The 25081-nt window shown below is 38.7% G+C and overlaps 1 protein-coding gene across 5 annotated transcripts in view; it reads left to right on the top strand.

The window, feature by feature from the left end:
- The window catches only part of eml1 (EMAP like 1), a 256780-nt gene that overhangs the window by 172299 nt on the left and 59400 nt on the right, over nt 1–25081 (top strand). For all 5 annotated transcript variants that reach the window (XM_048600146.1, XM_048600147.1, XM_048600149.1 and 2 more), the window contains exons 4-6: nt 15882–16016; nt 17340–17368; nt 22194–22323. In XM_048600146.1, the coding sequence (XP_048456103.1) occupies nt 15882–16016; nt 17340–17368; nt 22194–22323 (294 nt within the window). The remainder of the gene's footprint in view (nt 1–15881; nt 16017–17339; nt 17369–22193; nt 22324–25081) is intronic.

The following is a 25081-nucleotide window of genomic DNA, read 5'->3' as shown; positions in this document are numbered from 1 at the left end:
TTCCAATTATGTATGTTTTCAAACCTACTTTTAAGACAGCCATAATTTGGTTTCAGATTATTATGGTGATTCTTTCTGGCATTGTCCGCATTCACTGTGAAGTAACGAAGACTTAACTAACTCTTTTGAAGAAGTGATTGAGGAAACGTTCATTATGGTTATCTCAATGTCCAAACAATACTTAAAATGAAAGTTTATTAGTTAACATGTGGAATTTGGGAGTGGAAGAGAAGTTGGCTGAAAGCTAGTAAACAATGTTATGGATAAGATGGTACTGATTGGCATGACCCACCAATCAAGGCTTGGTCCAGATGATTTATAAACTGTTAATGATCTGCATTCAGAAAGTTAAAGGAAAATGAGTGAAATTAACAGAAGACACAAATAAGAAGGGGTGGTTCTGCACTGGGAGTGCTAAAGATAAAATCTTTCCCTAATGACGCTCATTTGTAGTGTCTTACTGAAAGGTCGAATTTTCTATGGACCAAACTGCTTTCTTTAGTTTTATCTGATGTATCATTTGTCTCAACATATTAGGCTATATATTTGTATTTTATGTATTTTACCTCTCAACTCAAAAGCTCATTAACAATCTAGTCCAAGCATAGTCTTGGAAAATTGCACATACACACTTCCAAATGCTGATAACTACCAAAAAAAGGATTACTGGCCAGTTGCCCATTGCTAACTCGGGTTCTGTGGCCAATTATTGTACTGTTACGTGCCCCCACCCCCGCCCCAGCTAGATTACATTGGTTAAATCAGCACATGTTGAGTTCAAGTGGAGAGTGCTTCTAGCTTATGTGGCTCAACTACTCATTGAGGCAAAACTAAGCACTGGGTTGTTAAGGAAGCTTTTGCCAAGTTTTTGTAGTGTCATGACAAATCCAACTGGAATTCCTAGAACCACAAAAGATGAAGTGATTTTGGTGTAATAGAATCTGGAATGATTTTAAATGTTTGCATCACTTCTTTAAAGGAAACTATTCTGAACAGAGGAGTACTACTGAATGCAGTTAATATATGAAGATGTGTAGGAATAAAATTTGATTTTTATATCTTTAAAAAAGATTTTTTTATAAATGTAGTTAAAACCACATTATCTTTTTCCCTTTCATTCTTCTGCCCTTTCTCTTGGTTACAAACAGAAAGCTGACTTTCTCAAATTAGGCTTTCAGTAATGAAATCAGACAGTGATCATTAAACAACGCAACTCATTTTCTACATCAAAGCATCATTTTTTTTGTGTGAAAGCTATTTGAAGAATCAGTTGCTTCCTATAGTTTGCATGTGAGCTGAGGTGTCTGAGGAAATCTTACGTCCCATGGTGCAAATCTACTGCTTTGGTAAATGTGAATAGTTGGTAAATGCTTTTTAGATTAACTCTGTATCACAGTTTAATAGCTGTAATTAAAGTTTGCAGCAAACATAACGGCCACTGGTTAAATAATTCTATTATTTGCATGCTGTGAAGATAGTCTGAATGTGAATCAGACAACGTGGATTCTGACAACACACAACAGCTCAGCATCACCACCTACCACTTGCCCTCCAAGTCACACACCACTCTGAACTGAACATATATTAGCATTCCATCACCATACCAGAATTTTGGAAGTACCTTCTCTACACTGACTGTAAGTGTTTAAGAAGGTGTTTCACCACTACCTTTCAAGAGCAATACACATTTGCTTTATTTTTTTTTAGAAAAGCAAGCCTATTCATGGTACTGTTGTCAGTCTTTAATTCATTTATTTGAATCTCTGACCAATGATGAACTGCTGAATATAATAACATGGCTATGTGTTATTCAAACCTTCATTGTGACTGACAGATTGTGTAGCTTCTATTAACACAGTCTTTGATACAATATTTTCTATCAGTTATTCTCTGTTCAGGAGCACATTTCATAATTATAAAGTGCATGTCAGCTTCACAATGCTTTTCTGCTGAGATATGACATCTTTCAAAAAAAATTATTTGTTTCATGGCTCAAATATTTATAAATTAACATTAAAAGATTTATAGTTTAACTTTTTTATTTCAGCTGTTAGTAATGATTAAATTCTTGGCATCTTTCCCAGAAAGAAACTTCATTTAATTTACAAGGATAAATTTATTCCCAGCAGATTTGGACAGTAGGATAGTATTTTAATGACTTTATGATTATATACGCTGAATAGCTTTGCTTGAATAATTGAGTTACTTTGAAAAAAGGCTGACAGACCGAAGGTTGTCAGAATGACCTGGCACGCACACACGTAACAGCAACCGTAGCAAGGACATGTTATTAGCAACGGCATAAGTAATAATTTAAAGTGCTGCTAAACATGACATAAAGGTCATTTTGAAAAATCTGAATAAGCTGCTCAATGGATAAAACTCTTTTTTCATTAATGTTTGGTAGAACAAGATTAAAGTGAAATGCTGTCCCAGATGGTCAAATTAATATTGTATTGATTAGCTGCAGTAGAACAAAGCTGGGATTATGCAAAGATTGCTTTCATTTTCACCTCCTTAGTGGCTAATGTGTTCTAAATTGCTAGTCAAGATAATGTTTCTTCCCATATAGATGAGTTTTCATTAAGGGAAATCTTCCTTTGACTAATTAGATGGAATTCTTAAATAATTACATTATTGAGCATCATTAATGGGCATGTTTTCAGACATCCATTCTACAGTCTCTGAATCTTAATATTCAAACTGAGAGTTTTTAAAGATCTTTCTAAATTAAGATACTTGCAAGAAAGAATGATTAAACTCCTTCATAGGTACACACAATATGATAAAAAACAAAATGTTACTTTTGCTCATTTTTGCTTTGTTGCAATGTGTGGATGTCAAGGGCATGGCACAATCTGACAATGCACTTGTGATGGCTTGCCCTTTTTATTTCTTCTCATGGCAAGTTCTTGGTTTTTGGGGAGGGTTTGTGGTTGGAAGAGCAAAGAAAGTGAGCCCAGAATCCAGACAAGGTCATTTCTAGGTAGAACCTTTCTGACAAAAAAAAATGAAGAAATGGTGAGCAAGCCTCTCTAAGATGTACATACACACTGTTCAAACTAGTCACTGGCTTTTGAGCAACATTGACAGTAAATTTTTGTTCTATATACAATATTATCCTTTTTTTACTTTAAAATGTGGCTTGTGCTGTTCCACACTGTTTGTCCAAAACTTCATATTTAGTATGTTGAGCTTTAGTTGTTGGTCATGGCCAGAAGAAACACTGGAAGTAATGCTGAATTGTGAAAGGGGACCCCATCCATACAGTAACATACATTTACCATTCAGGTCCCCTGGCATTGATGGCTTGGTGGTTGGGGCGTTGGGGAATCAGAGGGAAGGGTGTCAGAAGGGAGATTTGCTTTATTGAAGACTCCTAATTTATATGGGAAGGCATTTACATTATCTTGACTAGCAATTTAAAATATAAAAGTCATTAAGAAGGTAAAAATGAAAGCAAGCTTTGCATAATCCTAGTTTGTTCCTCCCTACTTGTAGCTGCTTGTACTGTTTGGATGCATGTAGTCTTGTGTAGTAGCTTCACCAGGTTGACATTTCATTTATAGATGTGCCTAGTGTTGCTCATGCCATACCTTCCCAAACTCTTCTTTAAACTAGTATTTGTTCGAGTGTTTTGAGATGTAAGTCTAAATGATATATTGCTCTTGTTATTTCCATTCTGTTAGAGCAGGCTCAGAGAGCAAAGATACTTCAGTATAGTGGAAAAAGATTCACAAATATGTAGAAAACAGTAATATCGTAGTATTCATTCAATAAATGTGGAGCTGGAAAAGCACAACAGTCAGGCAGCATCTGAGGAACAGGGATGTCAATGTTTTGGGCCACAAAGTTTCGGCTGGAAACATTGACTTCCTTGCTGCTCGGATGCTGTATGACCTGCTGTGCTTTTCCTGCTTCACATTTTTTGACTCTAGCTTCCAGCACCTGCAATCCTTACTGTCTCCCACACCGTAGTATTATTCCTGTACACCATTATGTGTATGTATTAGCTGGTGATGAGACCCAGAATTAAGTTAATGCCTTCAATTTAATTCATTGTAAAATTACAACATATTATCTTGGTTGAGTTGCTATGAGATTCAGATTGTGATTAAACAGTTGATTCCAAAGAACAGCAGGTAAGTAATTTATGTTAAACCTTCATAAATCACTGATTTGGCCTCAGCTGGAGAATTACATCCAATTTTGGCAGCACATTTGAGAAAGGATGACAAAGCTTTGGAGGTGGTATGGAAGAGATTTACCAAAATGTGATCAGAGCTGAGGGCACCCGGAATGAGGGAATTTAGTTAAATGCAAATGTTAGAAAAGCTATGATTGTTCTCAGAGGAGGAGAGAAAAATTGATTGGTTTTGATAAAGTAGGTTCACTGTAATTATTTCAGTTCAGGGAGGGATGATAATAAGGTAGTACAAACTAAAGGTAATTGGTTAAAATGACCAGAGGGGTAATGGGGAGAGTTTTTAAAAAAAAAACAACAAGATTTGTAATGTACCACTGGAAAGATAATTGGAAGCTGATTTAATGGTAATTTTAAAGAGGGAATTGAATACAGTTTTGAAGATGAAACATTTACTGCACATTGGGCTCTGGTGATAGTTACAGGAGTGTGGGGATGGGGTCAGGTTAGGAACAAGAGAGTGACACTAACTTCCTGGTTCTTTTAAAGAAGTACAATAGGCTGAATGTCTGCCTTCTTCTGTACTGTATGTTTCTTTACAGAGAATCTTGTTTCCTTTGTTTTTAAATGTCAGCTGGGATCATTTCCAAATACTGACCCTGATGGTTTCTGAGGTGACCCCTTCCTTCATGATCTTCCCAGCAGCAAGCAAATAGCAAGCGAGAGGATGATTGGGAGTGTCCGAGGCTCTGAAAGCTAGACAAAGGTGGGAACAGCCAATATATGTAGGAAACCACAAGGGCACACCAAGAAGGCAGCACACTCTGAGGACTTCAAAAAAAAGTTAAAGTAAGGGAGGCCACAGCTGCCAAGTCTGTATTGTGAAGGGGAGCTTTTACCCCATAGGCTAGCATATGGCTATAGTTCCGGTCCCCTGGTATTGATGGCTTAGGAAGGAGGGGGGTGCGTTTGGAACGAAGATCTGCCTTAATGAAGACTCTTAATTTATATGAAGAAAAATTATCTTGGCTAGCAATTTAGAACACATAAGCCATTAAGGAAGTAAAAATGAAAGCAAGCTTTGTATAATCCCAGTTTATGCCTCTATACAGATTGCTTGTGCTGTTTAAATGCATGTAGTCCTGTATAGCAGCTTCACCAGGTTGACACTTCAGTTTTAAATGGCTCTAGTGTTGCTATTGTCATGCCCTCCTGCATTCCTCTTTGAATGAGTGTTGGTCCCTGGCTTACTATTAATGGTAGAGTGGGGTAAATGCTATTCCGTAAGGTTACTGATTGTGGTTGAAAGCATTTCTGCTGCTGATGACCTACAGCCCCTCATGGAGCTATTCAAGTCACTGGGGCAAAAGGGAATGCAGTGGTAACAGGGGACAGTGTAATGAAGGGGAAATTGACACAGTTCTTTGCAACAAAGAACATGAGTCCAGGAGGCTGTGTTACTTGCCTGGTACTGGGGTTTGGAATAACTGCTCTGGGCTGGAGAAGAACTGATAGTGGGAGGAGGAATGTCAAATTGTCATGGTCCATGTAGTTATAATGACATAGGTTGGACAAAGAAAAAGGTTCTCTAACGTCAGCATGAGGAGCTAGGCACCACATCAAGAACCACAGCTTCAAAGGTAACACTTTCTTACTACCTGAGCCCTATATAAATTGACATAGGAGAAATATCATTACAGAAATAATGTGTTGCTTAAAGACTGGTACAAGATAGTGGGGGTCTATAGGTGCGCGACTGGAAAAGCACAGCAGGTCAGACTTCATCTAAGGAGCAGGTAAGTCAATGTTTCGGAGTGAAACCCTTCATCAGAACGTTGACTTTCCTGCTTCTCGGATGCTGTCTGACATGCTGTGCTTTTCCAGCCTCACACTGCTAGACGCTGGCTTCCACCATCTATAGTCCTTATTGTCTCCAAGTCACAGGATCAGCAGGTTCTGGTTTGTGGGGCGCTGGCACTATTACTGGGGAAAGTTGGATTTGTACCACTGGGATGGTCTATACTTGAATTGTACAGAATGACACTTGGAGATTTTAAACTAAATAGTGGGGGGCAAGGAATCAAATTTGGCAAGATGCAATAAATCAAAGAATAAAGACAAAATGATAGAGAAAAATATTTAGTGTGGGAAATTAGAAACAGACTGTAACAGAAAGCAATAGAGACAACAAATCTAAGAATAAGTCACAGAATCACAATTCTTACAGTACAGAAGGAAGCCATTCAGCCCACCATGCCTGCACCTGTTCTATTACCTAGTGCCAATTTCCTGCCTTTTCTTGTGCATCCTTACACACCATGTTTATTCAGACAACCACCCAATGCTCTCTTGAATGCCTCAATTGAACCTGCCTCAACTATATTTCCAGGCAATGCATTTCATACCTTAACAACTCACTGTGTGGAAGCTATTTATTTCCTGACACCACCCTTGCTTTGTTTGCGCATCACTTTTAATTAAGGCAGCATTCAGAACAAAACAAAACTGATAGCTTAGATGGAAATCAGTAAGTACAATCTGGTAGCCATTACAGAGATATGGCTGTAGGATGGCATGGACTGGGCCCAGAATTTTGAAGAGTACAGACATTTAGTAAGGACAGGAAGCTAGGAAAGAGTAGAATCATGGCTCTATTGATTAATGACAGTGCTTGCACAACAGAGAGGGATGACCTAAGTTCAGAAAACCAGAATGTCGAAGTGGTTTGGGTATTAATGATAAATAATAAGGCAAGAAGTAATTGTGGGTGTGGTGTATTGGGCCCTCTAACATGGGAAGATGGTGTGTAAAAGAAAAAGTGTAAAGCAAGAATCATGGAAGATTTTAATCTACATATAGACTGGAAAAATCAGATGGGCAAAGGCTGCAACAATGGGGAGTTCATAGCATGTGGTAAGTAACAAGGAGGACTACAGGATGATATAGATAGTCTGATCAGATGAGCTGAATAGTGGCAAATAAAGTTTAATCCTATAAAGTATGATGCAAGGGAAGGGAGTATACATTGAATGGCAGTACCCTAGAAAGTACAGAGGATCAGAGGAACCTTGGTTCGCATGTCCGAAGATCCTTAAAAGCATCTGAACAATAGATAAGGTGGTCAAGAAGATATATGGAGTACTTGGCTTTATTTGTCAAGGTATTGAATACAAAGCAAGGAGGTTATGATGGAGCTTGTATATAATGTTGATTAGGCCACAGCTGGAGCTCTGTGTGCAGTTGAAGTTTGCCATACAATAGGAAGGATGTGATTTCAGTAGAGATGGTACAGAAGAGATTCACCAGGATGGTTCCTGCTGGAGTGATTCAGCTGTGGAGATCAGAGAAGCTGGGGTTATTTTCCTTACAACACTTTGAGGCGGGATCTGATTGAGATATATAAAATTCTGAGTGGCGTAGACATGGTAGATAGGGAGAAACTTTTCTCCTTAATAAAGGGTGACGAACGAGGGGTCACAATTTAAAGTTAAGGAGCCGGAAGTTTAGAGGAGATTTTAGAAAAAAATGTTTTCACCCAAAGAGTTGTGCCTATCTGGAACTCATTGCCTAAAAGGGTGCTAGAGGTGGGAACAATTGATACTCAAGAGCTATTTAGATGAATACTTGAAATGCCACAGCATATAAGGATATTGTCCAGATGCTAGAGAATGGGATTAGAATAGAGATAACACAGTGTGGAGCTGGAGAAACACAGCAGGCCAGGCAGCATCAGAAGAGCAAGAAAGCTGACGTTTTTGGTCGGGAAGGGTCCTGACCCAAAACGTCAGCTTTCCTGCTCCTCTGATGCTGCAAGGCCTGCTGTGTTCCTCCAGCTCCACACTGTTGTCTCTGACTCCAGCATCGGCAGTTCTTACTATCTCCGGGATTAGAATAGATGGATGTTTGATGACCGATGCAGGCACAGTGGGCATAAGGACCTCTTTCCATGCTGTAAATACTCTGACTGTAATGATTTCATGGTTTTTTGAGAACAGCATGTTCTGGACCTGACCATATACTGGATCTGATATCGTGCCATACATTACAAACTTTTCCAACCACTGAAGGCTTTTTGGAAAGTTGTTGTGCAAAGAGAGCCTGAAAAAAAGGAGAGATATAGATATTTTAAATGAGGGGCCAAAGATCTGTTAAATGGAGTGTAATGAGGGAAAATGTGAATTTATCCATTTTGGCAGGAGGCATATGATCTGAATGGTGAGGAATTGCAGAGCTCTGAGACACGGAGGGATCTAGGTATCTCAGTACAAAAGGTTTTTTTAGATATATTTTCTTAGATATACACATATTGACCTACAAAAGTAAGGATGGCGGATTTCCTTCCCTAAAAAGACATTAGTGAACCCAATAGGTTTTTACAAGGCCCAACAATGGTTATATATTCACTAATAGACTAGTTGTACTTTCAGATTTGTAGGTAAATATAAAGTTCAGCATCTGTCATGCTGGGATTCAAATCCATGTCACAAGTGAATGAATTTGGGCTTTTCAGTTAGTAGTTCTATTGCATTATAGCAACACTACTGCTTTTCCTAGTGTTGGTCTTACATCAGTCACTGTGAATAATCCTATTCACAATAGACATATAAGTTAGCAGAAGAAACACATTTATTTTCAATGCAGTATTTAGCTCGGTTGGAGTTTTTAAACTTCTACATGGTATTGTAACATTTCACTGACAATGTTTACATTTGTTTTATCTAGGCTGGTGAACTGTCACGTTTTACTTTACAACATTTTGGAGTAACAGTTATAATTGTTTCCACCTACATGCTGTGTATTTTCATAAGATTTTCTTCCCTTTTGTCTTTTTATTTCTGTTCATTTCTCTTCTCTTTCCATATTGCATCTCACTTCTGGATATAGCAGGCAAAGGTGTATGACTAGTATGTCTAAACTGACTAGAGCTGCTAAAAGGTGAGGTTACCGTAAACTAAGTTGAAATAGAAACTTGCATGGAGCACTCTGCTGTGATATGTATCTTGTTTTCCACATTTACTGACACCTTTGTTTAGATACCTAAAAAATTCAGCCATTATGTTTGGGAAAGAAAGGTGCTCCCATTACAGCTGGAATAATTTAAAGAAATGTTGACTGGAATGAATAAAGGTGTTAAAATGAGCTTTAAAGGACTAATTGGCATTTTACCAAATTAGCAATATTAATTGTATGTCTGTTGTTTATACTTAATAGAGCTCAAGGGAAAAATGTTGCATTAATCAAGCAATTCCCTCAAATAGCATTTTTCCATATCAGCAGCACGCTACGGTAGAAGAGTGCATTTATCTTCTTTAACCTGAACCTTATAGTTTATCAATCATGATGTGTCATTTTAATTTCTTTAGGCTATGAAATATTGTGGGAATCAATATTTATTTCTGCTCATACATAGGGATTCTGAATATCAGTCATTGTTAGAGCCGTGCTATTTTCAAAATTATTCTCACCACTAAATGAGAAGTAATGTTTCCTTCCTGAGCTATGAAAATCAGCATGGGACACTTCTCAAAGATAAAACTAAGTAGGGTGTAGGTACAGATATGATATGTAAGCAATTAGAAAGGTTTCTGTTAAAAAGGCAGAGATAACACAGTGTGGAGCTGGAGGAACACAGCAGGCCGAGCAGCATCAGAGGAGCAGGCAAGTTGACATTTCAGCTCGAGACCTTTCTTCAGACCCGACCCGAAACGTCAACTTTCCTGCTCCTCTGATGCTGCCTGATCTGCTGTGTTCCTCCAGTTCCACGCTGTGTTGTCTCTGATTCCAGCATCGGCAGTTCTTGCTAAGAGACAGTAGGAACTGCAGATGCTGGAGTCTGAGATAACAAGGTGTAAAGAAAAGATTTTTTTTCTGAAGAAGGGTCCAGTCCCGAAACGTCAGCTTTCCTGCTCCTCTGACGCTGCCTGGCCTGCTGTGTTCGTCCAGCTCTACACCTTGTTATCTGCAGTTCTTGCTTTCTCTGTTAAAAAGGCAGTTGTTTTTTACTTTACAGAAAACAATGGATTACTTTGTTTTTTTCATACAGGCACACAATTCAATTGAATCTACTCTGGCTCATTATTCATTTGTTTGAATAATTTCATTCATAGAGGCTGTAGTACTTTTAGGTTGGTTGGCTCGACGAGCTGGTTTGTTGTTTTGCAGACGTTTCGCTACCATGCTTGGTAACATCTTCATTGGAGGCTGCAGTGAGGATGTTACCAAGCATGGTAACGAAATGTCTGCAAAACAACAAACCAGTTCGTCGAGCCAACCAACCTCAACACCCACAACCCGAGCTACAGATCTACTCCAAAACCTTAGAGACCTATGGGCGCAGCCTCAAATTGGCAAGAAAATGGGAAAACTACGCCAAACGAGAGAGCGCAACCCGCGAACAACTTTACTTCCTACATGGATGCCTCAGGAACCAGGTATAGGCTTCATCGGAGGCTGCACTGAGGATGTTACCAAGCATGGTAACGAAACGTCTGCAAAACAACAAACCAGTTCGGCGAGCCAACCAACCTCAACACCCACAACCCAAGCTACAGATCTACCCCAAAACCTTAGCTGTAGTACTTGCTTCATGTTACTAAAATACAACTTCCAGCAATTTAAAGCTACAATCCAATTGCTGGAAATTTTACTAAATGTTATTCTGGGTTTTCAAATTGCTTTTACTAACATTGTTAGTAACTCTCTTTGTTTTACTAACTGGTGAATTACTGGCTATAAGGCATATTTGAATATCAGGAAAATGAATTTCTCAGAGGTTTCCATGTTCCATCAATGTTCGTAGCAGCTAATATTGGAGATGGGAAAAATGAATTTAACATTCATGGCAGTTGATTCAGTACAAATGACTGAATAAACTTCATGATCTTATACGCTGTTGACTCTCCAGAATATCTCTCAGATTCTTAGGTAAATTATTTAAAAGTAATAATCAGATAATGATGTTTGAACCTTATCTGTATGGTCATTAGAAACCCATGCACACAAGCCAGTAATATTCTTTCTGCAAGGAAAACATTCTTATCATCCCATTTCCCTTAAATACTTCAAAAATAACTGAAAGAAAATGCTTTGTTGCCTATGTAGTTTTGGTGATAATTTTTGGAAGCCTTAGCACGTGTGCAGGGTACAAGGATGGATATTCTGTGCTAAAAGTGATGAAAGTAAAGTGTGAAAATAAAATAGATGTAGTGAATTGTTTTTGACATTTTACTGCTTAAGTCATTCAAAAGTGAATTGAAGTGATAATTGCACAATATTGCCTCACTGAAAATTGCAGATTATTTATTTTCCACAGAGATTCATGTTGTTATCTAAACAAGTTTGACTTGGCTTTTCTTATTCACAAATATTTATTTTCTCTTCCATATTTTCTTTTTCACTGTTTCTGTTCCTATTTTTCTCCAGAAAACCAATTCTAGAATGTCACGTATAGTGCTGGTTATCATAATATTTCAAAAATGAAGCTCTGGAGAGGGTGCAAAAAGGTTATACGGATAATACCACAACTGTGAGGTTATGCATGTCACAAAAATATGACTAGGCTTGTTCTCTTTTCGCCTGTAACGAGCAAGTTGTGAGTTGACTTTTATAGAGGAGAGTAGATACAGAGAGAGTATTTCGACTTAAGGGGAAGAGAAAAAAGCTAGACACCACTGGTGTGAACTAGTCACCAAGAAATAAGATGGAGAGCTCAGAAAAAATGTTTTAAACCAGAGATTGCATTAGCACAGGGAGTAGTTAATGAATTTGAGAGAAAGCTAAGCAAGAATATTGGAGAGAAGAAGTAAAGGATGATTCTGATAGATAAGAAAGGGTATGAGGAGGCTCAAGTGATATTTTCATGTTAGAATTTGGGCCAAATAGACTTTGAGAATCCCTTAAAAGTTCTGTGTAATTCCAAGTAACTTGGCTCGTTTATAGGGGCTGAATTAGCCCATTTGCCTGGACAGCTGGCTTGCAATGCAGAGTAACTCCAACAATGTGGATTCAATTCCTATTAAGGGCTGAGGTCACTTGAAGGTCCCTCCTTCTCAACCTCACCCCTCTCCTGAGGCATGGTGACCTTCAGGTTAAACTACCACCAATCATCTCTCAGAGCAGCCCTATGATCCAGGAAGGACTATGGAAATTTCACCTTTTATTTTATTAGTTTATAGACCCATGAATAAAACTGGGGACAATTCTCCCTTTTTCTTTATTTTCAATATCTTTGTGTTTTTCAAGCCTATGGAATGTAACTTTTCAAATGTTGTCCTCGTTTTAAGAATGAAATGTTTCCTGCAGTCAGCTGTTGCATGTTATGGATGCAAATGAAACACTTTTCCAAAACTACATTGTAATCTTAGACCAAAAAGGTTGTCCTCAATGGACCGCAATTTGATTCTAATTTCTAAACCTCTTACAAAATGTTTGAAGGGGCTTTGTGGCACAGTGATAGTATCCCTTCCTCTGGTCTCTGGAGGACCGGATTCAAGTTCCACCTGCTCCAGAGGTGTGTAGTAACATCTCTGATTTAAAAATTGATTAGTTAAAAAAAAATGTTTAAGTGAAACTGCCAGTTTAGTGTGATTCAGTAATGAAATGTAACTTGCTTTTTGCTTTTGGACTAGTGTCATTTAGAATCATAGAACCCCTACAGTGCAGAAAGAGGCTATTTGGCCCATCGATTCCACCTGACCTTCCGAAGAGCATCCCACCAGCTCCCCCTATAACCCTGCATTCCCCATGGCCAATCCACCTAACCTGCACATTCTTGGTTGGTGGGAGGAAACTACAGCACCCAGAGGAAACCCACGCAGACATGAGGAGAATGTGCAAACTCCACAGAGACATGATGTGGAGCTTGTGCTTTCAAATAAACCTTTTGGACTATAACCTGGTGTTGTGTGATTTCTGACTGTGTCCACACAGACAGTCATTCAAGTTTGGAATCGAACCCGGGTCCCTGGCACTGTGAGGCAGTAGTGCCACCCAATGAGCTACCTTGCCACTCCTTTGGGCCCTTGATCAAGTGTCTGTACCCATTCAACCAAAGCCTCAAATTTAAAATTTTAAACCTTGTTTTCAAAATCCTCCATAGCCTCACAACCTCCATCTCTGGAATCTACTCCGACCCTGCATCCCTCCAAGAAATTGCCTCTCCACCAACACTGGGTTCTGGTGAACTTTGCTCCATAATTAATGGCTGTGTCTTCAACCAGCTAATCTCTCAGCTCTAGAATTTCTTTCTTGCCTGCACCACCTTTCTGCCTTAAAGAATCTTCTGAAAGCCTGACCTAGTGAGTGCTGTTGCCTTTGGTTTGGTGTCAATTTTTGTCCAAAGAACCTTGGGAAGTTATTTTCTACATTAATGATACTATATAAATGAAAGTTGATATTTTTGAGTACCCTTGTAGAGATTTCTTTCATTCTGCATTCTGGCCTGGATTTCAACCAGAAACAAAAAGAAAATATTCCAAGCTATGACATGACTCATAAAACCATGTGATCATAAGATGTGGATGTGAGTCAGCCCATTGGGTCTGCTCTGCCTTTCAACAACATCATAACTGATCTGATAGTCTGGAACTTTACTTTTCTGTTTTTCCCCCATAATCCTTGATTCCTGTACTAGTTGAAAATCTATCTCAGTGTTGAATATACTTAATGAGCCAGCCTCTACAGGCCTCTGTGATTAAGAATCCTCCAGATTCACGACTCTATGACAGAAGAAATTGCTCCACATCTCCTAATTAAATGTATTACCTCTTATTCTGAAATTATGCATCTGGTCCTAGACACTGTCACAAGGGGAATCAAGTTTTCTGCATCTTTACTATCTTGTATTCCTAATGTATTCCCGCATTTTCTTTACTTTGTCTGAACTATTTTACGTTAGTGGGTGGTAAAAATTGCTAGGGGAACAAAAATGTCTCCATAATTATATGTGACAGAGCTAGAATAAAGGATTGTGTTTCTCCGTACAGATAGTTCTGTTGTGTGTTGAAGGTAAACATTATTTAATTCCCACTGGATGGGTGGCAACAAGGAATGTCATGTACTTTATCATTCTCCTTTGCTAATAATAAGGTACAAATGGAAATTTCAGTAAAAACCATTTATTTTCCAAACATCGGTACAATCAGTAAATAAGGCAAGATTAGAATCAATTCAAAAACCCATTTCAGCTGCCCAGATAATTTCAGAGCTCCCATATTGAAAAAAGACTAGAATTCCAAGGAAGTCATACATATGCAAAGACAATTAACACCCAATGTTCATCCAGTTGGATCATCTACACATATTATTCTGTTGTAATAGAGTATACCCAGCATCGATTTAATGTTGTAAACTTAAGAAGGAAACCTATGATTGAAAAATAAAATAGAATTCCAAAAAACTAATCTTTGTATTAGACCAGAAGACATAGGAACAGAATCAGGCCATTAGGCTCACCAAGTCTGCTTCGTCATTTGGTTATCGTGGATGTGGTTCTTAACCCCATTCCCCTGCATTCTCTCCATAACCCTTGACCCCCTTACTAATCTGTCTTAAATATATTACAGCCTCTACAGCCCTCTGTGGCAATGAGTTCTACAGATTTGCCACCCTTTGGCTGAAGAAATTCCTCCTCATTTCAGTTCTAAAGGATCATCCCTTCACTCAGAGGCTGTGCCCTCGGATCCTACCATCTCCTATGATTGGAAATATCTTCCTTACATCCAGTCTATCCAGGCCACTCGATATTCTGCAAGTTTCAATCAGATCTCCCCCTCATCCTTCTAAACCCCATCAAGTACAGACCCAGAAGCCTCCACTGCTCAACATAAGACAAGCTCTTCATCCCTGAGATGATTCTTCTAAACATCCCCTAGACCCCTTCCATTGCCAGCACATTCTCCTTAGATATGGGGCCCAAAACAGCTCACAATCTTCCGAATGCGGTCTGACCGGAGGCTTATACAGCCTCTGCAGTACATCTCTGCTCTTGTACTCTAGCTCTCTTGAAATGAATGCTAATAGTGGGGCTGCTTTTATTTGACTTTTCAACTGCACTCTGAATAAGTAGTAGAAAAAATTGGAACATTATCCACAAATGTAGTAGAAATCCACGGAAAATCCTCAATTCTTAAAGATTAGAGTAACTATGGCACAGACGGAGACCAGTCAGATCAGTGACTGTCTGTGAAGCAGTCCTTTCGGTCATATTCTCCTGTTCTTTCTGTACAACTCTGCAATTTTATTTCTGCCATATGCCCATCCAATTTTCTTTCGTTATCTCTGCTTCCAACACCCTCATTAGCTGGGAGATCATTACTACTTGCTATATAAAAGAGTGTTTCTCCACACATCCCCACTAACTCTCACATCTCTTCCTCAAAACATTAAAACTGTGGCCCCTCACCCTTGCACCATCAGCTTCTGTATGTCTACCTTATGTAAAACCTGTCATAATCTTACATACTTCTATCCAATCTCTCTGTCTCCTTTGCTCCAATGAGAATAACCTTAACATCTTGGTTGTTAGATATTTAAGATATAGGCTTTTAAAATATTCAATCAGCTTTTCCTTAATTATAGTGAATACTGAATATTTACTTTGGCTTGAGATAAAATCTGAGGAAAGCTGTCATGTCATTGGAGAACAATGCATTCAAAATGAGTAGACAGTTATCAACTAGACATAACTGCAGCAAAGATATTATAGTTGAAAACTAATGAGCCATATTTTTAAACCCAGTGCTGTGAAGAGAAGCAACTCTTCTGAGCGAGTGTCATCAGTTGCACGTAGAGAAAGCTTTGGAGAGTCAAAGAACAGCAGGACGCGCACTGGCTCAACTAGCAGTGGTTCCAGTGGGAAAAAGACGAGCGACAGGTACATGAAAGTGCTTATTTTTAGTTTCTAACATTTTTGCACCATCTGTAATATTAAACTGAAGTTTAATCATTTTAATTCATGAATAAAAATGTTGAAATGTTATTTGTGATTTCCATAGCTTCCGTAGTAAGATAGCATCAGCTGGGGAGAAAAACACTATTTCAAAAAGTGTAATCTGAACTAAACCTGTTGACATGAGAGGATTTATTCCTCTCTTGTGCAGCACCATGGGGTGTTACCCAGACAGGAGAAAATTTGAAACATCTTTTCTCAAAATAACATTAAAGAGTGTTACTTTTCATCTGTGAAGTTTGAATTGGTATGAGATGGCTTGAATTTGTATGGCCACTAAAAAAAGATTGAGTTCAGGTTTCAATAGTCTGGATTTTATGGCCTTCTGCCAGCTTGTTTAAAGGGAGTTGTGGAAGTGTTAAGCAGACCACTTGCTCTTGAGGCCTTTAAGTAGGTAACTAATGACCACTTCAGAGCCCTGTCTTGGTCCCATCACTATCTTATCTATGGCAGAGTGAGACCCAAACCAAGCTGACAACACAGCAAGTTTTTGTGTGTGAGTGGGTATCAAGCAAAAAGGGAGGAACCCAGTCTATGTCTTTCAGAGACATGCTCAACCCTTAACACTCCACCTTCTTTAGCCCCTAGCTGGAGTCTGCCAGCCAAGTCCCACGATACCCCAGGTTAAACTGTGGTGCAGCTTCCAAACCTCCTCCTCTTTGTGAACTGGCTATAGTCCCAGCAATGTTCACCATTCAGACTGTGTATTGTTGGGAATATAGGGCTGCTGAAATGGCTGGTAACTCTCTAAGCTGGGCCGTACACTCCAGGCAAAGGTGGAAGACTCACCAGAGACTTAACACACCATGAAATGGCTGTTTTATGGGCGAGCTCTCAACCAACATTTCACTCAAGCAGGTGCTGAACACAGCATCCTGCAGAATTCAGCTCAGTGGCTGCTATGTGATCATCTTGAGTAGATAATGTTGATAGATTGATGCAGTGACCGATGGTTGTTGAAATTATTTGACATGATGTCAATAGTGAAGGCCAGCTGAAGCCGGTGCCTTTTGCACCTCTGTGCTTGATGAGCTACAAGTAGCTGTATTGACTGAGTGTCCTGTGTACTGTGGATGATGGCCTGCCAATGGTATTGTGACAGCTTTAAAGAGAGTTCCAAATCAGCTCAATAGTTAAAAAAACAATTTATTGGACTAGAAAAATAAATATGCTATTATTACGAGCAATCTAATATATGAGATACTGACAATGGTGTAGAGATTCAATCTAATATTATTTCTTTCACAGCAAACCTAAGGATCCTCTCTTTAATGCAGGTGAGTAGTTATAAAAATAATTCCTTTTCAATAGTAGTTTTTCAAAGTGTTTGTTTAGACTGTTGTGAAAGTATGACATTCTTGCTTTTTTGTGCTTTACATCTTTGCCTAATTTGATTTTCTTTCTTTTTTTTAAAATGAAATCTCTTGCTTTTCATTTACCCAAATTTTCAAATACCTAATTTTGGAAAGCTAGGGATAAGGATTCAACCAGAATACCACAACACTGTGTCATCACATCAGGCATTCATAAAATTGCTGAGATAGAAACCATGTGGGACCTACTGACTGACACTGAGACATAAGTTTTGTGTTAAACAATAATGAGTCACAATGCGATGCTGAAACAGTGTTTCCTTTCTTTTGCTTGATACATTCGTTAAAGATAATTCCTACCAAGAGTGTGTTTTCTGAGGTTTCCTTTCCACCCGCACCTCCCAGCCCGCCAGTTCCAATTCGCCCACCAACCCTTGCAGGAGCTATGCATTTTCACATATCTTCTTCAACCCCAGGAGACATTGCATAGTCTTTATGAAGTTTCATACTAAACATGTGGATTACAGAGGTGTTCATGCCTCTTTCTCCTTCCTTCGTTCTCCAAAATGGAATAACTTATGTCCACACAGTGCTTCCCATAGGAATCCAATCAAAGATAGGACCAATTATTTTGGTATTCCAGGCTAACGTTTAAGCGTAGTACTAATAGAGAATGCTTTGTTAGAGGTCCCGTCTTTCAGATGCGACATTAACCCAAGTCCCCATCTGCTCTCTCTGAATATAAACAAAAGAAAAACCTTGGCACTATTAAAAAAAAGAGTAACTAAAGTCACTAAAACAGACTATTTAGGCATGCATCTCATCAATGATTGTGGACCTTGCTGTGTGCAAATTGGTAATGATGCCTAAATTGGTTACTTATCCTAAAAGTATATCATTGGCCAAAATCACTTAGGATGTTCCAAGGTCATAAAGGCATTCTACAAATCAATTCCACATATAGAAATTCTTCTTAAGAGTAGGACATACTTAGTCAAAAGCTGCAATAAAAGAAACCACAAATATAAATAAGACCTGTCTTATTCACGTACCTAATTCTTCATGTACAATTGTTTCCCCAGTCCTTCTGCTAGCTGCTTCACACTAGAAAGCTATCCACTAACCAGTTCCCTACCCAAGACAACAGGTAGCGACAACGTTTGTTCATTCACAGCCCCTCTAATGCAGAAAACATGTCACAAGATGCTTCACAGGAAGTGGCAATAGGAGAACCAGCCATCTTGGTTAAAGATATGCTTACTGACAGTTGTGAAGAATGTAAGGGCTGTAATGTCTTGGAGGGATTTATGGACAGAATTTCACCTGGACATCTGAAGGCATGGCAGTGACTCTTGGAATAAAGAGAAGGTGTGATGCACCAGAGGCCCAAGTTAGAGGAATGGTAGTTTGTGGAAGGGACAGTAAGACTGGAGAAGTTTATATTGATGGGGAGTAGCAAGACCAGGAAGGAATCTAAACAGAGTTAGAATCCCTAAGACTCTTTGTTGCTCTAAAAGTAATATGAAAAAACTGATTCGGAGGTTTGGTCTAGAGAGGCAGTGGAAAGTTAGAGCTCTATGACATTAACATACTTTTAAATGCTGCAGTTATGTCTGCAAATCATGTAAGCAAGAAGCAGACTGATGAAATTGAAGAGAATGCCAATGTTATGCCCTTGTGGAACTCCAGTGATGGTATAGCTGATGATGCTCCACCCCTGATTTGTTAAGCTCTATTTAAGAACAGAACCAAGTGAATGTTGTATTTCTTAGAATGGAATGAAGGCCTGCTACGTATGAAGGATAGTCAGAGAACACGGTTTGACAGTTTGGGTTGCAGTTTGGCAGTTTGTACTAAAATGGTCAGGGCACCTTGTTGGCTCATCGCAGATTGCTGAGAGAGGCAGAGTGGGTGTGTCGTAATTCAAGAGAAATTCTTGGGATATCAGTAGGAGATTAGGAAGCAGGGATAGTGATGGGTTAGGATCAGGGCTGCAAGAAGCAAATACATGAGAGGAGAGAATTGGAAGTGGTGTGTCAGTTTGTGGGAAGGGATTAAAAAAAAAGGCCAAGAGAAAATAAAATGAGAGAGACTAAGGGGTTGGGGGGTCTATTGTTCCCCACAGTAAGGACTACTCATTAGGAGTACTTGGAAGATACTTCCATAAGGTTACTATCATCAGTCTTAGTCCAGAGGCTTTATTGTCCTGCTTAGGGTTTACATTTAGTGTATTTAAATAAATATCAGTGAGTCTGAAACTTGAATAAATCTGTTCTTCTGTCATTATTATATTCTGTGCTCCTAAAGGAAAGGGGGACTCTCCAAATGCCTGATATGAATGTGCAGCTGCAAAACAGCTGGCCCAGTCAATGTGTGTTTATTAATATAGAATTGTTTAATAAGTCATATCTAGTGAACTGTTGGGATAATCATGTCACCATATCCTTTTAGTGTTTAAGGGATTGAGAGTTTATTGCTTTGCAGTATATCATTAATGAAGTATGCATGTAATGAATTATGAAAATATCTAATTGTGCCGAGATAAGTGAAGTACTCAAATTTCCATGTTTCATGTGAGGTTATTTAGAAGCTGTAAATGAATATGGCTGTTCAGTCCTTAGAACAGGTGATAGGTGAACCTGACTTTCCTCATACACATCTTTATCTAGCACTTCTGTCTCTATCTCTGTAATCACAAGGGAAGCGCCGTGTGATGCATTGCAAAGGTAGGTCTCATTTGTGCAATATTCTAGCTCTCTGAACGTACCTGTTTCCTAGCTGTCAGGTCTCATTCACATGCACACACAGCCTCTTCTGCAAGCACGCTTACATTTTCTTTGAAATGCAAAGCTTTCTTATCTGGATATCACTTTTCAATGCAACCCAACTTTCCAGTTGCATTAATCAGACTTTTCCTGGAGCCATAACCATCCTGGACATCATTTATTTTGTCAACTGGGGTCCAGGGAGTGGGGGAAGATTGGGGGTGGGAGTCAGTGGAATAATAAATAGGTCTCCTGAAGGACTCCTAGATCCTTGTGTTGTCTTTGAATTTGGCTTATTGAGTCATGTGACTGACGTGCAGAGAGCTACGCCACATGTAATGTAGTGCTGCTTGCTTTTGAAATGTTTGCGTCAATTCACTAGTGCTTGAAAAATAATCACCTTTGAGGATGTACCATCAGTTTGTAAGATGTGCATGAGAGTTTGTCAGAATGTACTAATCTTTAAAAATAAATTCTAGTAGCTGATCCAAATTTAGATGAAAGACATAACTCTCAGTCAGGAGTAACATCAAAAATCTCATGAATGCTAGCAGACAAAACACAAAACTAAACATAGTCATTCTCTTAGTAGCAAATTCTGTTTAATGAGCAATATATAAGCTTGGCTTGGGTGACCATTGATTTTGTGGTGTCTAATTTAAAGCTTCTTGTGTTAGCAGCAGAGATAAAGCAAAATGCTGAGTTTGATGATAGGGGAAATGTGATCATGATTGAAGGTAAAGAAAATAAAAATTGGGAGGAATGTAAAATGGACTGCTGACTCACTATCTTCCATTTCCCACTATTGCACAGACCTAACACTTTTGCTGACCATTCAGTATTCTTATCTTCACAGCACAGTATCATTCAATTTTCTCAATTGTGAAAAGGATCATTTTTGGGGGAGTTGTTTGCAGTTTTGTGACAATGACACTTTTAATTTAAAGTTAAATGCTGCCTAGATAAGAAAACTGGAATAAGTTACTAATGTTTACACTGCTTAAAGAGAGACAGATAATTGAGGTGTATGCTTGTGCATCTTTATCGTTTAGATTGCAGTAATGATGTTTTAGTAACTGAGAAATTGTAAAACAACATGTTACAATAATGAGAGCCACAATTATTTTTCTTCATTAACACAGTTAGATAATAAATATGATTTCAGTTAGATGCTATAATAACCTGTAATTATTTTCTTACTTCTGTCCTCCTATCTACTGTACGTTCATGCATGACCATTCTGTGTAGTTTCGGTACAGATAATCCTGAGTCAGTCTCCAAAATTGACTGATTCTCCTGACAGCAGTGCTGAACATGTTAATTTGCTATCGACCCAAGAACCAACTCTTCAAGACTTTGGACCAACCTCAACTAAAACTGTTGGGATGCTTGGAACTCGCAAGTTACCCTCTCTGACCCTACCATTTCCTAAAAGTCCAAGTCAGATTCTCATCAGCCCTATTGCCATGTCGAGGTCTCCAAGTTTGATTAGCCCACTCAAATCCCCTAGCCAGTACTTTCAGATCTATTTCTAACTCCTTAACTTCTACAATTAAGTATTTGATGGGCTGTAAGGAATTAAATCTGTTTTGCTTTATTTTCTTCTGTGTGTCTGCCATGTACATTTCTCTGTCATGTTTTGCCTGTCATGCTTTCCTTCTTCTGCACACACTGTGTTTTCTGCACTGAATTCTTTGTTTGGCATGTATAATATTGATTTAAAAAGCATGTGTCACTGATTCTATTTTGAATTTATGAAATATGGTCACATATTGTTGCATTTTGGATAATTATACTTAATTGTTTTTAACATCAACAACACTCACTGCATGTAATGACAATGTATGAAATCTTTCATGTAATAAAGACAGTTACAATGTTAAATCAAAGACTGGTGTTGGCTGTACTTCAATTTTTTTCCTCTCCCTCTCTCTGAATGTTCCTTAACTGATGTTATTTTACCTATATAACTTTTAATACAAGTGTTCAAAAAATGATCATTATATTCTCTGTGCTTTTTATAGAGGAAGGATATGTAAAAATGTTCCTGCGTGGACGTCCAATCACCATGTATATGCCCCAAGTTATTAAGGAAACCTACAGTTTGGAAGATAAAGGTGAACTTCCAGCCAAAAAGCTGAAGCTAGACTGGGTGTATCCTTCAGCTTCTAGATGCCAATGTTGACTTTTTAACCTTAACTATGTACAGCTAAATAGTTCTCATTTCAAAAAACCACACAAAGTGGTAAAAATAGCAGATTTGGTTATGAAAATTATTTAATAAAATCATGGTTGTAGTAGAAGCTCCTCTGTGGAAATGTCCCCAGGCCTAGTTCCTATTTTTATGACATTTGATGGATATCATTTTGCATTTTTGCTTTTTAAATTCCATTCTGATCAAAATCATGTAATAACCTGTTTGAAAAGTGATTGTCTGCTTTCATTTTATTTCTTTTATCTCCATTGTGTAATTCACATGCAGTAAAATCCTTGTTAACGTTTGGAAATGTTTAAATCAGAACATTGTTTTACAAATTTGCTGTACTGCATTACCTCTTGCCAACCGATGAAACTTGTAGATTTGTTGTTGCTTTGCAGAAATTATTTCCCCTGTTACTTATTAGATTTTATGTTTCCTAACAGCTAAAAACACAAAAGGATCATCAGCCCAATCCAATCTCCTTTTAGCCATCTGTAATACTTTGGCATAATTTCTGATGTTGTATTGTAGGTATAGTTGAATGAAAGTTTTCCCAGCTTACAAAACTGACCCCATACTTACTAACCTGGCTATTGAATTTTGCAAAGTCATTAGAGTCTGTTGGTAAATGAGTGTTTTATGAGTTCCAGGCTGGCAAAAGGAGCTGTTCTAATGTCACAGCATCCACTACCTATAAAGAGCTGCTTTAATGCTGCAATCAGTTGCACTTATTCTCATTGCTTTACGTATTGCCTTGCCTATAGCAATAATAGCAAACCAGGGTACTGACATTCTTTTGCCTCATGGTAGTGATGATGGTATATTTCATACACTTAGCTTTGTTAAGATGTCAAGAGATTACTTCAGACTTGAAGCTAATTAAGACATTGCAATAATAGAGACATATTTCGAATAGTCAGGACAAAAGTCAAGAAGACATGATGTGCCACACACGAGCAATTTAGTGATGCTTCCCTGAAATATTTTGCTTGAATGCGACGTTGTTGGATAAACGCTAGGCAAAAGCCAATGATACACTTTGTAACAGACATTGTAGCCCTGTAATTCCACTTTGTGAGTTACACTGAATTTGCACCATTCTGGAATTACGTCCACTGGTGGTCTATAGAGTTGTATGTGGCAGAATTTCCAGTTTCAGCTTGTTCATATATTTGTTGGAGCACCTATAGTGGCTGCAATTAAATCCATCAGCTTGCTGATTAGGAGTGGAGGAAAGGAACAGGCAGGTTTGAGGGCAAATTGACCCAGGATCCAGTGGGATATGAAAGTTGCAATTTTTAAAAATTCATTTGTGGGATGTGGGCATCGCTGGCTGGCCAGCATTTCTTGCCCATCCCTAGTTGCCTTGAGGAGGTGATGGTGAGCTGCCTTCTTGAACTGCTTTAGTCCACCGGCTGTGGGTTGACCCAAATGACATTAGGGAAGTAATTCCAGGATTTTGACCGTTGATTTGCAACAGTGAAGCAACAGTAATATATTGCCAAATTAGGATGGTGAGTGGCTTGGAGGGGAACTTGAAGGTGCTGGTGTTCCCATATGTCTGCTGCCTTTGTCCTTCTAGATGGAAGTGGTTGTGGGTTTGGAAGATGCTGTCTGAGGATCTTTGGTGAATTTCTGCAGTGCATCTTGTAGATAGTACACACTGCTGCTACTGAGCGTCGGTGGTAGAGGGAGTGAATGCTTGTGAATGTAGTGCCAATCAAGCGGCTGCTTTGTTCTGGATGGTGTCAAGCTTCTTGAGTGTTCTTGGGGCTGTGCTCCTCCAGGCAAATGGGGAGTATTCCATCACAGTCCTGACTTGTGCCTTGTAGATGGTGAATAGGCTTTGAAGAATCAGGAGGTGAGTTACTCTCCACAGTATTCCTAGCTTCTGACCTGCTATTGTAGCCCCTGTGTTTATGTGGTGAGTCCAGTTGAGTTTCTGGTCAATGATACCCCCAGGATGTTGATAGAGGGGGATTCAGTGATGCTAACACCATTGAATGTCAGCGGGCAGTGGTTAGATAGTCTCTTGTTGGTGTGCATGTAAGAGACTGCTATTTCTCAGAGTAGCAGCATTTGCCAACCGTCTAGCTTTTCCTCTTGAAGTACTGAATAGCGGCATGTAGGAAGTAATGCCAGGCTACCCAGTTCAAAGCTCCTGAGAAGTAGAAATCAGTAGCTCCATCCCAAAAAAACATATTAAAAAAAACTTTAAAAAAAAGTAAAATAGCTATATTCATCCAGCCTAACTCACATAATTGTTTTGTCTTGTGCATTACAATATATACTCTCCCCACTAAATCCTTAATTTATGTAATCTCTTGGGAGTGATTAAAAAAATTAAAATTCACACCAATCAAAAAATAATATTTGGAAAATTATAAGGTTGGAAATGACATAGTTGAGGGGTGTACACTAGAGCATTCTTCAGTCTTCTTCCATCCAGTAAAATGGCGAATTTGGCTGTTTACATCTCAAACATCTTTTTTTATTATAGAGACATTGTTTGTTGTATTCCTCTGCATCTCTTAGTTGGTATTATTATCCCTGAGAGTAAGGGATGGTCATTTACATATACAGACTACAGAAACATTTCTGGGGATAAACTGGCCACTAACTCACTGTAAATCCACCGACTCCCACAGCTATCTGGACTGTACATCCTTGCACTCTGCTTCCTTTAAATACTCCATTCCATTTTCCCAGTTC

This window comes from Rhincodon typus, chromosome 8, assembly GCF_021869965.1.
Source record: "Rhincodon typus isolate 14 chromosome 8, sRhiTyp1.1, whole genome shotgun sequence".
In the NCBI taxonomy this organism is placed as follows: domain Eukaryota; kingdom Metazoa; phylum Chordata; class Chondrichthyes; order Orectolobiformes; family Rhincodontidae; genus Rhincodon; species Rhincodon typus.
Note: the sequence above shows the minus strand (reverse complement) of the source record. Positions and strands in the feature narration are given on the sequence as shown.